General features: G+C 37.7%; 3 protein-coding genes across 3 annotated transcripts in view; 2 read left to right on the top strand and 1 right to left on the bottom strand.

Annotated features, from left to right (window-relative positions):
• The window catches only part of LOC105390799 (zinc finger protein 595), a 32876-nt gene extending 27637 nt beyond the window's left edge, over window positions 1-5239 (bottom strand). The window contains exons 1-2 of the mRNA XM_048624316.1: window positions 4869-5239; window positions 3857-3988 (exon numbers count right to left, since the gene is read on the bottom strand). Of these exons, the coding sequence (XP_048480273.1) occupies window positions 3857-3988; window positions 4869-4976 (240 nt within the window). The 5' untranslated portion in view covers window positions 4977-5239. The remainder of the gene's footprint in view (window positions 1-3856; window positions 3989-4868) is intronic.
• A 1346-nt stretch (window positions 5240-6585) lies between these two features.
• On the top strand, window positions 6586-10684 carry LOC105390798. Its single transcript, XM_038116129.2, has 8 exons — window positions 6586-6960; window positions 7369-7542; window positions 8438-8536; window positions 8968-9112; window positions 9520-9611; window positions 9780-10366; window positions 10456-10523; window positions 10617-10684. The coding sequence occupies exons 1-8, from the start codon at window positions 6889-6891 to the stop codon at window positions 10682-10684; spliced, it is 1305 nt and encodes a 434-aa protein (XP_037972057.2). The 5' UTR covers window positions 6586-6888.
• Window positions 10685-11098: 414 nt separating this feature from the next.
• Window positions 11099-11648, top strand: LOC105390773 (DNA polymerase epsilon subunit 3). Its single transcript, XM_011562128.3, has one exon. The coding sequence runs from the start codon at window positions 11210-11212 to the stop codon at window positions 11567-11569; it is 360 nt and encodes a 119-aa protein (XP_011560430.1). The 5' UTR covers window positions 11099-11209; the 3' UTR covers window positions 11570-11648.
• The last annotated feature ends 467 nt before the right edge of the window (window positions 11649-12115 follow it).

Genomic DNA, 12115 nt, shown 5'->3' with positions numbered 1-12115 from the left:
GTCAGGTGCGGAGGCTTCCCAGGTTTAGGTACCATTTTTATCTGGGAAACTTTCCATACACGAGGAAAGTATGACATTCTCAATATAGCATTGAACAGTGTGGTTATGAATACTATTGCCTTTTTAGGAAGTTGTTTTAGTATCTCTGCTGTTATAAGATCAAATCCTGGTGCCTTTTTTAGTTCCAGTAGTTTTATTGTATTCCGGACCTCTGTCGGTGTGCAGTGTTGTAAGGGCAGACTGAGTTGTAGGTCAGATTCAAGAAACTTTCTAACTTCTTCATCTAATGTCTCTGTTCCCATGCTGCTGTTCGGTTGGAACACATCACTTAGGAATAAGCCATAGGCTTCAGCTCTTTCGGGGTCCGTTTTTGCCCATGTGCCACGATCTGTTTTTAGGGGATGTTGAGCCAGTTGTGGTTTGTTTCTTGATTTGACAGTTTGCCACAGGGAGTTTTCAACTTTTGCTGGAGTTTTGGCTGTCAAGTTTTCTAAGCGCTGTTGCAATGTTTCATTTTCTATTTCCACAAGAAACCTTTTGAGGCTTGCAGCTGACTTGTTGTATTCCCGTTTATCTGCTGGATGCCGGCTATTCTGCCAAATGCGTCGAAGTCTACGTTTTTCTAAAACTTTCTGCTTTACAATAAACGGAAGATTGGAGTGTGCTCTATTATTAGATGATTCCTTCTGGGATGGAGTACTTGCCCATGCTGCTCTTTGAATGGATGTTATGATATGTTCGGTGGCAGTATCTATATCATCTTCACTTTTCAGACAAAGTTTGAGATTTAAGTTATCATTAAGATGTCTCCTGAAGTTTTCCCAATCTGTGTGATTGTTGCACAGGTACGGATTGACGGGACGTTCAATAATGGTATAGCTCAGAGTCGCTATGACTGGTGTATGATCCGAGGATGAGTCATGGCAGCTTTCTACTGACAGAAAGTGAGTCTGCACGCCTTTGTAGATGAAGAAGTCCAACAGATCTGGGAGTTTTTGTGGGTCAGTGGGCCAGTATGTTGGTTCACAAGTTGTCAGGGCATTAAGCTTGTGGTAGTCCATGCTCCTTTTTAAGTTACGTCCTCGTGTTGTGGTGAGGCGTGATCCCCATTGTAGGTTCTTTGCATTCCAGTCCCCTCCGACAATAAATCTATGACCAAGTGACTCGAAGAATCTATTGAAATCCTCTTCTGTAGTCTCCGGGTTTCTCTTTTGTTTTGGCGAGCAGTAGATGGATGTTATTGTGATTGGACTTTGTTTATCATGTATCATTATTGAAGTTGCCTGAATTTTTGTTGATCTATACTCTGGAAGTAATTGGTGCTGGATGGTATTTTTTATAATAATTGCAGTGCCTGCATGAGAGGTGTTATCAGGGTGGTACGTAGCATAGGTACTATACCCCTCCAAATTAAAAGATGTTTTTTCTGTTAGGTGAGCTTCAGATATAAGAAGTATATCAAGTTTTTGAATATTCAGTAATATTTTAACTTCTTGTTTTTTACCAATCAGTCCGTTCACATTCCAAGTTGCAACTCGTAGGGCCATATTATTTGACTAACTTGTTCACGATGGTTGTCAAGAGACCCATTAAGGTACTCATGTGGTCAATAAGGCGATCTAGTTTCTTTGTTTGTTCTGAAAGAATTGTTTCAAGGCTACCTGTCACTCCCGCTGTGGCTTGGGCATACGTTTTGTTTCCCAGATTTGGTGTGTATTTGTCGGTGCCTGATTTTGGTTCCTTGGGGTTCTTACTTTCTTGTTGGTTTGGCTTGGCTGATTTGTTGTTTGGTCTAGCGCCAAATTTCCTCTTCTCAATTTCTTTGAAAACTCTGCATCCTCTGTAGTTGGCAGCATGATCTTCTAGGCAAAGGGCGCACTTGGCTGGTTCTTGTCTGTCCTTTTTAGGGCAGTCCGCTGTGTTGTGGCTTTCAGCACACTTAACACACCTGTATGGTCGCATACAGTAGTTCTTGGTGTGACCATATTGTTGGCATCTCTTGCATTGGGGGATTGTGTTTTTCCGTATTGGATCTTCTATTTTGACACTCGTGTGATAGATATATTTAATATTTTTTACTTCACTATTATTGGGCCCAGGTTCTAGGTTAACAAACCAGGTTGACAGTGGTGTCTTAGTGGATCCATGACGTGCATTTATGATTTCCCCTTTAACCTTGTTTCCAGTTTCCTCTATGACGTCTTTTATGGCTTGAATAGGTGTTGAATGGTGAAGATTTTTTATGACAATCCTACACGGTCTCTCACTTTTTGGCACAAAGGTGTGACCAATGAGTTGTTTTTCGCGAACCACTGCCATTATCTTTTTGTATGCCTCCATATTTTCAGTAGAAACTCTCATTTGATTTTTGGTGACAATCTTGAATGAGTATTGCGTTTTATCCAATACCACTTCAATGGTTTCTTTCAGTTTTGTTACATTTTTAATGCCATATAGCATAATTGGTGGCGGCTTCAGCGTTTTCGACGTAACTTCAACTTGAGGAGCATCATCAACATTGAGTGCAGAGTATCTATTGTAAGATCGCAGATCCTGTTTTTCTGGTGACGGTGTACTTAGTCTCTTCCTTTTGTACCTATTTTGATGTTGACGGAGTATTGGGATTGTTTGCCAGTCATTTTCATCCTCACTATTTTGATTCTGGGGATCGAGATTAATTTTGGCTGATCCCGAGCTTTTCATGAGTTTGCCTGCGGCATCTTTTGGATTTTCACCAGTAGCTTTGACTTTCTCAGAGGCCTGGACAGCCACCTCCGAGAAAGAATCTACCATATGGGAGGTAATTTTATGCAATGGCAACACTAATACATTGACATGTCATTTTGACAGCTGATTTTGAAACGCACTCTCCTGACAATGGTAAATAAATGAGGGTAGAAAAATAAATTAGGCCTTTCAAGTGACTATCGCGAATTTTGTTTGCACTATTTTTGGTTGAAATACGGCAAATCACACGCAGATAACACTTTCACAAATGTCCAAAGTATTTGTCTACACTTTTTTGTTGGTTTAAGATCACAATATCACTGTTTACACACAAAACTGAATTTAACTTCAAGAGCAGGTTTTTGTTTGCTTGACAGTTGACAGTTTATAGTGTGTGATGTATGTAGCAGTGGTGTTTATGTGGACGTGCTTGAGCAGCATGTGAGCTTGAGACCGCTATTTTAAAAATTATACTTTTAGGCGCAGGCCACCATACATAACTTATGACTAGTCTTGCTAATTCTAGTATACCAATAACTTAGATTAACAACATGTATATACAAACAGGATGGAGTGTCAGTGTAAAAGAAACATCTCACCAAATAACACCCCATTTAACCACTGAGCTCTTATTTGAATTATTTCGGTTAGAAGATTTGTGACCTTATTCATTGATACAATAATTATCATTCGGTTAAATTTAAAACAGTTTCATAGTTAATAGCAGACAGTTTTTTTGGTTTGTTATAGTATGTGACACACTATCTTGTCTTGTTCGTTAAAGCTAAGAAGTGGTTGAAATCATTTTATGCTGTTTTTTATTAAAACACACGCACTCACGCCTTGTACTAATGTACTCCCTTGCGGGGTAGGCAGAGGTGCATTGCTGCACCCACTTTTCGCCAGAGTGTTATGTTAGTCCCAATGTAATAGGGGGCGGGCCTATTGCCATTTTACGGGCACATCCAAGCACGACCGAATGGCGTAGTGGTTAGTGACCCTGACTACTGAGCCGATGGTCCCGGGTTCGATTCCCAGCTGGGGCAGATATTTGTTTAAACACAGATATTTGTTCTCAGGTCTTGGATGTTTTTTATTATACAATACAAAATTTGCAGTCATAACTTACCAGTCCCCGCTCCAGTATAGAATTAAGCATGCACTGCGAGGCATGGTAACGGGTGCGGAAGGCAACACATTTCTGCAGCGACACCGCGCAGTAGCTGCACACACCTTGTGGCAGACCGTCTGCTTGCTGGATCTGTGAAGTAGTGTCATACATATAAATTAAAGTAAAGTAAAAGTAAAAAAAAATATGGTTATTTGCACATAAAACACATAATAAGTAAAATTTAAATCTTATTTTACAAAACAAAAAGTATTCTTACATCTTACATTTAAAATCACAAAATGAACAGGGATAAAGTAATGTATCAACCAGAAGACTTAAAAGATAAAATATATCTGGCATAACATGACAATGGGAGTATGGTATGCATGCTAAGCCAATCATAAAGAACCAAATGAACTGATTATGGTAATATTAATACAATCCGAATATTGGCAAGCTAATATGAAAAAATATTGGTAAAAATTTCCATTAGCGTCATTCGAAATAAAGGTTAGGGGGTGTGTGGGGAGAAGGGGGGAGGGGAGGGGAACCTCCCCCTCCAACCCCCACATCTAGGAGACAAGTAGTTTTTGAGATATTGACTTTATAATGTGATGTGCCATACATTCTCGGTGAACTGACACATAAATATGTCATATAGGAACATCAGGAACTGTGTCGTAAACGCTCCGCTGCGCTACGCTTTGGTTTCGATGAACATGTGCACCTAACACGCTCCTCCTCGCTTTGCTCGTCGTCAACATCCAGTTCGAATGACGATAAAGGAAACTTTATCCTATATTTTCGAGTTATAAGTAACTGCTAGTATACAATAAAGTATGACGAAAACTTATTAGAATCTCAGACATATAGTAAATATAAATTTTATCAGTAACAACAATGACAAATTTGTCAATAAAACCAAGTGTTTCAGAACTTTTCTTACAGTCGAATAAAAGGAAGAGAAGATGCAGAAAGCTACGTGAAATTATTCCAAATATTAGTGAGAAGAATCTTAACAATAACTTACAAGAAAGCCGGTGATAGATCGTAAGTTTTCGGATAAGCCATACTTGTGCACGTTATACAATCTCACGTCTGTGGCAAGGCAAACCCTGCACGCTTGCGTCTCCTCCATTTTTCAGCTCTTTTTCATACAAAATTTCAATTTTTAATCATAATTTCCAAGTAAAAACCATTTTGATGCTTTGTTTCCAAAAAAAACACATAAAAAAACGAATTTATGTCAGTTTGACATATTGATTTCTGACTTTTTAAATGTTACCATGGTGTGATAGCTTTCTACCATTTTCTACCAAAATATGGTCAACATAAAGAAATATAGATGGCGCTGATTACTAATTTTTTGAGATTTTTAAAAAAAAGGATGGAAATTACTTTACTGTATGATATTACAAATAAGTTACATCTGAATGTTTAGAATGTGAATAGCAATGGAAGGTGATATTATATCACTGTAGTTCAATTTAATGTTCCACATTTATAATATGATCCAATAAGCATCCTCTATAAAAAAAAGATCATCATCATCAGCCAAGAATCGTCCACTGATGGGCTAAGGCTAGCCAGAGTGCTTCAAGGATGACCCGCCAAGCTCATGCCTGGAAGCGGTTCATAATCAGCGAGGCTCAAGACAAAGGGAATTCGTGGAAAGAGCTCAACTTGCTGGCTACCGACAGAGAAGAGTGGTATTTAATCGTCTTATAAGAAGATCCACTGAAGTTCAAATTGCAAAGTGAGCTATCTGAAGAATTATTATTATTAATTCTAGAGGGTCAAGAACAAGGTGAATGAATATTATAATAATTAATTTACCTATTATATCTAAATGTCATCTAAAAATGCGTTATGTCGCATTTAGTATATTTCTGTCATAGAATAACTAAGTACTTAGTTATTCTATGATTTCTGTATGTTATAGGCAGGCGAATTAACCACAGCATTGTTACTTTAATTGTTACAACATCGTTAATTGTTACTTATACAACTATGGACTTATGTCTGAAATAAATATTATTCTATTCTATTATTAACCAACCAAAAAGATCTTCGAGTTCAGTATAGGTACCATAGCAATGCACATCTAACAATCTTCCTACCTACTGTTACTAAGACCCATTAAACCGACGATGCTAGTAGCAGTAACTTCGCATTCCTACAAATTTGTTATATGTGCAATAAATAATGTGAATTTAACAAATAATTAATAAACGAAAAATTTCGATCATTGTCTCATACCTACACACACATTTTCCAAACACAATAAGCACCTGGACAGCTTCGAAAGTGCACATGGGTTGTGCAACATGGATACATTACGCTCAGCATTAACCTACATACCGAGTGTAGGTCGCGTCGTGTCGTGTGGCCGTCTCGAAGGGTAACCGGTCGAGTTAGTGGTGTACCACGATGGTAATGGTTTGTTTGAATACTGGATTCATCGAAAGTCGATGCATAATTATTTAGAGCGAATGATAAACTCAATCTTAGAAAGTGATCCAGATGATGTTGAATGTACCTATTAGCTTAGTGGAAAACAAATGAGACACTAGCCACCTACTTACCATAACAAAGGAAGGCTATATACTGTTACAGCCTTATTGCTGAAGAAAATGCTACTAAGTTCATAATAATTTTCTTAATTATTTAACTGAAATCCCTCCCATTAAAATACCAAAGTGCTTTGACTGTATTAACAAGTCTTAAATAATTCTCGATAAAACCAATCACATGACCTTCTATTTACTAAAGCAACAACACTAGCCAGATTTTCAACCAAACATATCGACAACAGTTCGATTAAGCGCGCGAAACTAAAAGCTCAAGTTAGTGTTTTATTATAACTTTTAATATCTAAATACCAAGTGAAGTGTCTAGGTAGTGTGTGATAGTAAAAGTGATATTAATAGTGCCGTTTAAAATTGATACAATTTGAAAAAGCTTCCGGATGTTTGTGAACTAACTTAGAACTTATCATAATCTACTGTAGTACTACTAGCACATTAACGCGAGTTTATACTGACGCTAGTATGTACTCAGAAACCACCAGTACAGGAAGCGGAAGTGACTTGGAATGTTCAGCTGGAGTGAGACTTGTTGTTGTAAGTTTGAGCAATTAATCATTTCAACCAGTTTTAAAGTATATTATGGGATTATTAAATATCGAAAACAACAAGAATGCAAGGTCCTTTTGATTGATATGATTCTGATAAACCTGGGGACCATGGACCACTGGTGGACTTTTCATGAATTTTGTGATTCTGTAGTAGGCCATGGACCTCAGGTTAACTTTTTCTGACCATGATTTTATTGGCCTTGATACCTAAATGGATTTTGGGATAAATAATAAACATAACCATTTACTGGAATCTCAATCGATTACCTATTTATTTATCTATGTATAGTAGGTATAGTAAGTAGTGAGTACCTAGTATGGACTAGTTTGATGTTGGTAAAGTAGTTTATTTCACCAACATTATATTTACCTACCTCTCTCGACTCCTATGCAGCTAAACCTCCCCGAAGATGAGGGCGAGGGTCTCGGCTTCCGGCTGACGCGCACGCTGTGGGACCCCTACCCCTGGGTGCGCGAGGTGACGCCGGCCTCCAGGGCCGACCACGCGGGGCTGAAGACCGGTGACTGCTTGCTGCAGGCCGATGGACGGGATTTGCTAGGGTTGCCTGTGAGTACTTTAGTGACAACGGATTTGTGGTGGTTTTTTTTTTGCATAAACAACCTATTAAAATAATTTTAACGAAACTCTAGGTATTTTACTAGTGGAGTTTGCTGAATAAAGATAAGTGGCCAACTATCGGTATCGTACGTACCAAAATGATTGTCATAAATATATGGAGAAATGGCGTCGGCAATTCCGATTAAGTGGATGCACTTGTGTGTATTATTTCTATACAATACTCATGGAAGTAGAAAAAAATATTACTGGATGCGATACGTTTGTTGAGTACGATACTGAAAGGTGGACGTTATCTTTAAAATCAGTATAATTATGTATATCATAATACCTATGTATTAAATTACGTAGTTGTGATTATGTCGTGAATGTCAAGTTTAAGTTTAGGAGGATAAACATTGATTGGATCACATGACCAAGGTTGACTTAACAAATCTGTAAACATAACAATCTATTAATAAATTTAGGTAGTGTTTCCTATTTTATTTATTTATATTGATAAAGAAGTATTTTATTATGCCATAAATTATCAAGGATTTTTTGGAATTAACTAAAAGTAGCATGGACACGAAACCTTAAAAAATAAATTCAATCTTTTAACTTCAAGTTATTCACCGTATTAGGTACGGTGGCCTGCGCCTAAAAGTATACAGGCGGAGTTTTTAAAATAGCGATCTCAAGCTCACATGCTGCTCAAGCACATCCACATAAACACCACTGCTACACACATCACACACAACACGTCCCCGGATTTATAACAGATGTAGCTGGTCCCTTCATCATCAGGGATCGCTATTTTAAAAACTCCGCCTGTATACTTTTAGGCGCAGGCCACCGTACATACCTACACTGTTTCCTGATGCCTACCTTTTGAATCATTCCACAGGTAGGCCAAGTGGCTGGTCTGATCCGCGGGGACGGGGCGGGGCGCGGGGTGTCGCTGCTGGTCTGGAACTGCGGGGTTGACCCTAGAGATGATCCTGAGGTGAGATTAGAATTTTACTGAAACAGTCGTAGTTAAAAGTTAAAAATAAACTATTACCTACGCAGTATTTACTCACGACTCACGACTCACGACTTAGCCCCATCTGAAAGTTCATAAAAATGACGGCTTTTGCAATCACTGAAAGATTTAAGACTAAAGATTATACTCTGTCCATTATATTATTGGTTTTTAGACATTCGAAATCCGATACATATTTGACGACTGCAAAGGAAAACCAACTTTACTTACCAGACATAAGGAAACGTCAAAAATACAATACCATAGTGGAATCCCTATAGGTGTCATTTATAAAATACCTAACATGGTCGTTAAAGGTAGGTAAGATAGACCAAAGCCTATATTGAAAAGGCATTTTTACACTAATATGACCTACATTAAGTTAAGTACACATTTTGTGTTTAAAATTTCAGTTACTATGGAGTTGCGGCGGAGGTTCCCGCGGGGAGCGGTCGCGGCGCGCGCTGTCCGGCGTGGTGAAGGCTCTGGCGTGCTGCGTCTGCGCATCCACCGCCACCAAGCCTCTCAGCTGCGCGCGATCGCATCTTTATTGTGAAGGTAGGTACCTAATTTATCTACCAAACCCTTCCTTCATTGGAAGGAGACTCGTGCCCATTAGTGAGGATGGGGATGGATAAAAATGATTAATCACCCCACCTGACTACAAGATGGCGAAGCGGTTTTTTTAGCATAAAGGACCTAGGACATAGGATCAATTTCCAATTGACCTTTATTGTTGTTTGTTGTTAACTTATATCCAGTGGAACAGTTTTTTTATGTACTGTCTGGGAAAGTAAGATTTAGTTACGTCTGTACATATTTATAGGCAGCCGACACTAAAGTCAAATTGAATACATATTTTGTGTAGAGACTTGATTATTGGTCATGAATGATGAAAAATAATATGATGACTCATCATAATAATATGGACCTGATAAATACCTACACTGTATTATAATTTTCAGCATGCTGGACGAGACTGGAGCGTTGCGCTTTGTGCAGAGAAACACTACCCGCTAAGGATTCGCAGTATGCGAGAAACTTAGTAGCTGAACAGGTAACAGATAGTCTAGAAGTTTATTTACTTACTTAACTACTTCGATCATATTATATATGATTGAAACTTTCCTACTATTCAGAATACATATTATCTTAAATAAACAAACAATAATTATGATGATGACCATACGATAACTCTTTTACGTAATTATTGAATTTCTTACAGGTTTTTGAAGCCATCGCTGTCGAATATGAAATAAAAGACGCAATGAAAAAACCTATACAATCTGCTTCCAGCAGTAATCTGTCTAATTGCTCCCCAAATATGTCGCCAACTATAAACAGGAAAGGACAGTACCAACTCTCAATGATGAATAGAAAGAAGACTGTACAATTCAATGAGAAATTTGGCCCGAGTTATGCTTCAGACCCAAATATACATCGTTCGTCACAACAGCAACCAGAGTTGAACATCAATAGACAACTTCCAAAACGAATAATTTCCACAAACACAAATATTGGCAACTCTAGTCTACATAAAGACAACGAAAACAGTGGGAAATCTGTTTGCACTTGTCAGAAAAACTCGACCAAACCGGAAAAAAATATTCAGACACCAAATAAGCAAGAACAAGAATCTCCAAATTGTTGCAATTCACTACATGGTAATCCATCTAGCTGCCAAAATCTACTGATACAGCACAAATTGGTAGCTAGACTAAGGCCAGCGTGCTCTTTAGTCGATTTGCAAAACTCTGGATTACAAACTTGTGGATATTCAAGATCATTGAATAACATCAACCGAACTCCATGGTAAATTTACCGCATTATCATATTTTTATGGTACCTACTAAACTTGTACTATACTCTTATTAAGTACTAATAAATTAACATTTTTACAGTATGGATAACAACCATCACACTGGCTCTTTGGATGACTTGAAAAATAACAACTGCACCTCTAATTATGGTATGTAATAGAATATAATTATTATAAATTTGTTGTATTGATGCATCATTTTTAAACGAAATAATAATGTAATGATACCCTTTTGTTTTATAGATTCACCGGTTCTCTTGTTAGCGCCTCAACAGCCGATTTACGTTTTAACATATGAACATAGTAACTAATTAATTATAGTTTTTTTAAAATAGATTTTCTTAAAGTTTTTTTTTTGTATTTTGAAATAAATATAATCGTAAATAAAAGAAAAATAGTAGTTTTGTTTCTTATTACTGAGGCAACATTTATTTCAGTCGGACTAAGACGGATTGCGTAGGAAAATTAGTTTTATACCATATTTAGATAAAGAGAAAATAAAATAAATACATATTATTTTTTAGTGTTTTACATGAAACAGATTTTTAATTTATGAATACAAAGTCCTTGATAAAAAGTAATCGAACGTTTTGAACATTCTTTAAAGCAAACCAATCACGAAACTTCTTTCGTCATTGACGCAAACGCACCTTTGTGGCCATACTTCTAAGCAACATACCTACGCAACCCCAAAGAACTGTCACTGACAGCCTGTCACTGTACACAACACAATACGTCAAACTTCAAAAGACAACAGACAGAATTTGGCGCAATTTCCTTTGTAACAACTTTATTTACCTTTTTATTCACCTACTCAAACAATAAACCACGTGAAAATGGCTGAAAAACTCGAAGACTTAAACCTGCCAATGACTGTTGTCACCCGAATAGTGAAAGAGGCCCTACCGGACGGCGTAGCGATATCCAAAGAGGCGCGAACCGGCCTCGCCAAAGCCGCATCTGTTTTTGTACTTTACGTTACCTCCGCAGCCACCAACATTGTGAAAAACAATAAAAAGAAGACGTTAACCGGCCAGGATGTTCTGGAAGCCATGAAGGATATAGAATTTGACCGTTTCGTCGAACCTTTGAGCGAAGCTTTAGAGTCGTACAAAGTAGCGCTTTCGGCGAAGAAATCTCTTACTACGAAGAAGAAGGACGATAGCGAAGACGTGGAACTGGTGGAAGACGATTGATTTAGTTAGTTTTAGTGTAATTTGTGAGATTTTGCCTGTTGGAGAGTGATTGTTGTGAATAAAGTTAATTTTAAGGTTATGTTTTGCTTGCTGTTTTTGATTCCTGAACCAAATCCTTACTAATATTATAAATGCGAAAGTAACTGTGTCTGTCTGTTACTCTTTTACGACAAAACTACTGAACGGATTTAAATGAAATTTGGTATTCATATGGTCTGGTGAGAAAGAACATAGGCTACTTTTTATTCTGGAATTCCCACGGGAAACCTTTTTAAGGCGAAGCGAAGCTCGCGGTAACCGCTATGATAAATAAACCTCATAGTCATTGACTTACCAAATATTCAGCATGTAGAGCGTTACCTTTTTTTTTCACTGTTTATCCAGGACACCTATACCTTGTTTCACAGGGAAAGACATCTGACAGGACCCTTATTACATTCGAATAAGGGAAGTTTTTGCTTGTATCAGCTGTCTTTCCTCATTGAAAAAGGTATAACAAATTTATGTTTACAGGTAACTGAGGATTCTATTCTATTCTCTGCAGGG

The sequence above is a fragment of the Plutella xylostella genome, chromosome 11 (assembly GCF_932276165.1).
Source record: "Plutella xylostella chromosome 11, ilPluXylo3.1, whole genome shotgun sequence".
Taxonomy (NCBI): Eukaryota; Metazoa; Arthropoda; class Insecta; order Lepidoptera; family Plutellidae; genus Plutella; species Plutella xylostella.
This window is presented reverse-complemented; position numbering and strand designations above follow the sequence as displayed.

Bases quoted from the DNA above. Each gene is read 5' to 3' on its own strand.
- LOC105390798 (XM_038116129.2), top strand. From the start codon at position 6,889: ATGTACTCAGAAACCACCAGTACAGGAAGCGGAAGTGACTTGGAATGT. The intron at 9,113-9,519 runs GTAGGTACCTAA...TATAATTTTCAG, and splicing joins ATCGCATCTTTATTGTGAAG to CATGCTGGACGAGACTGGAG. The intron at 10,367-10,455 runs GTAAATTTACCG...ACATTTTTACAG, and splicing joins AACATCAACCGAACTCCATG to TATGGATAACAACCATCACA.
- LOC105390773 (XM_011562128.3), top strand. From the start codon at position 11,210: ATGGCTGAAAAACTCGAAGACTTAAACCTGCCAATGACTGTTGTCACC.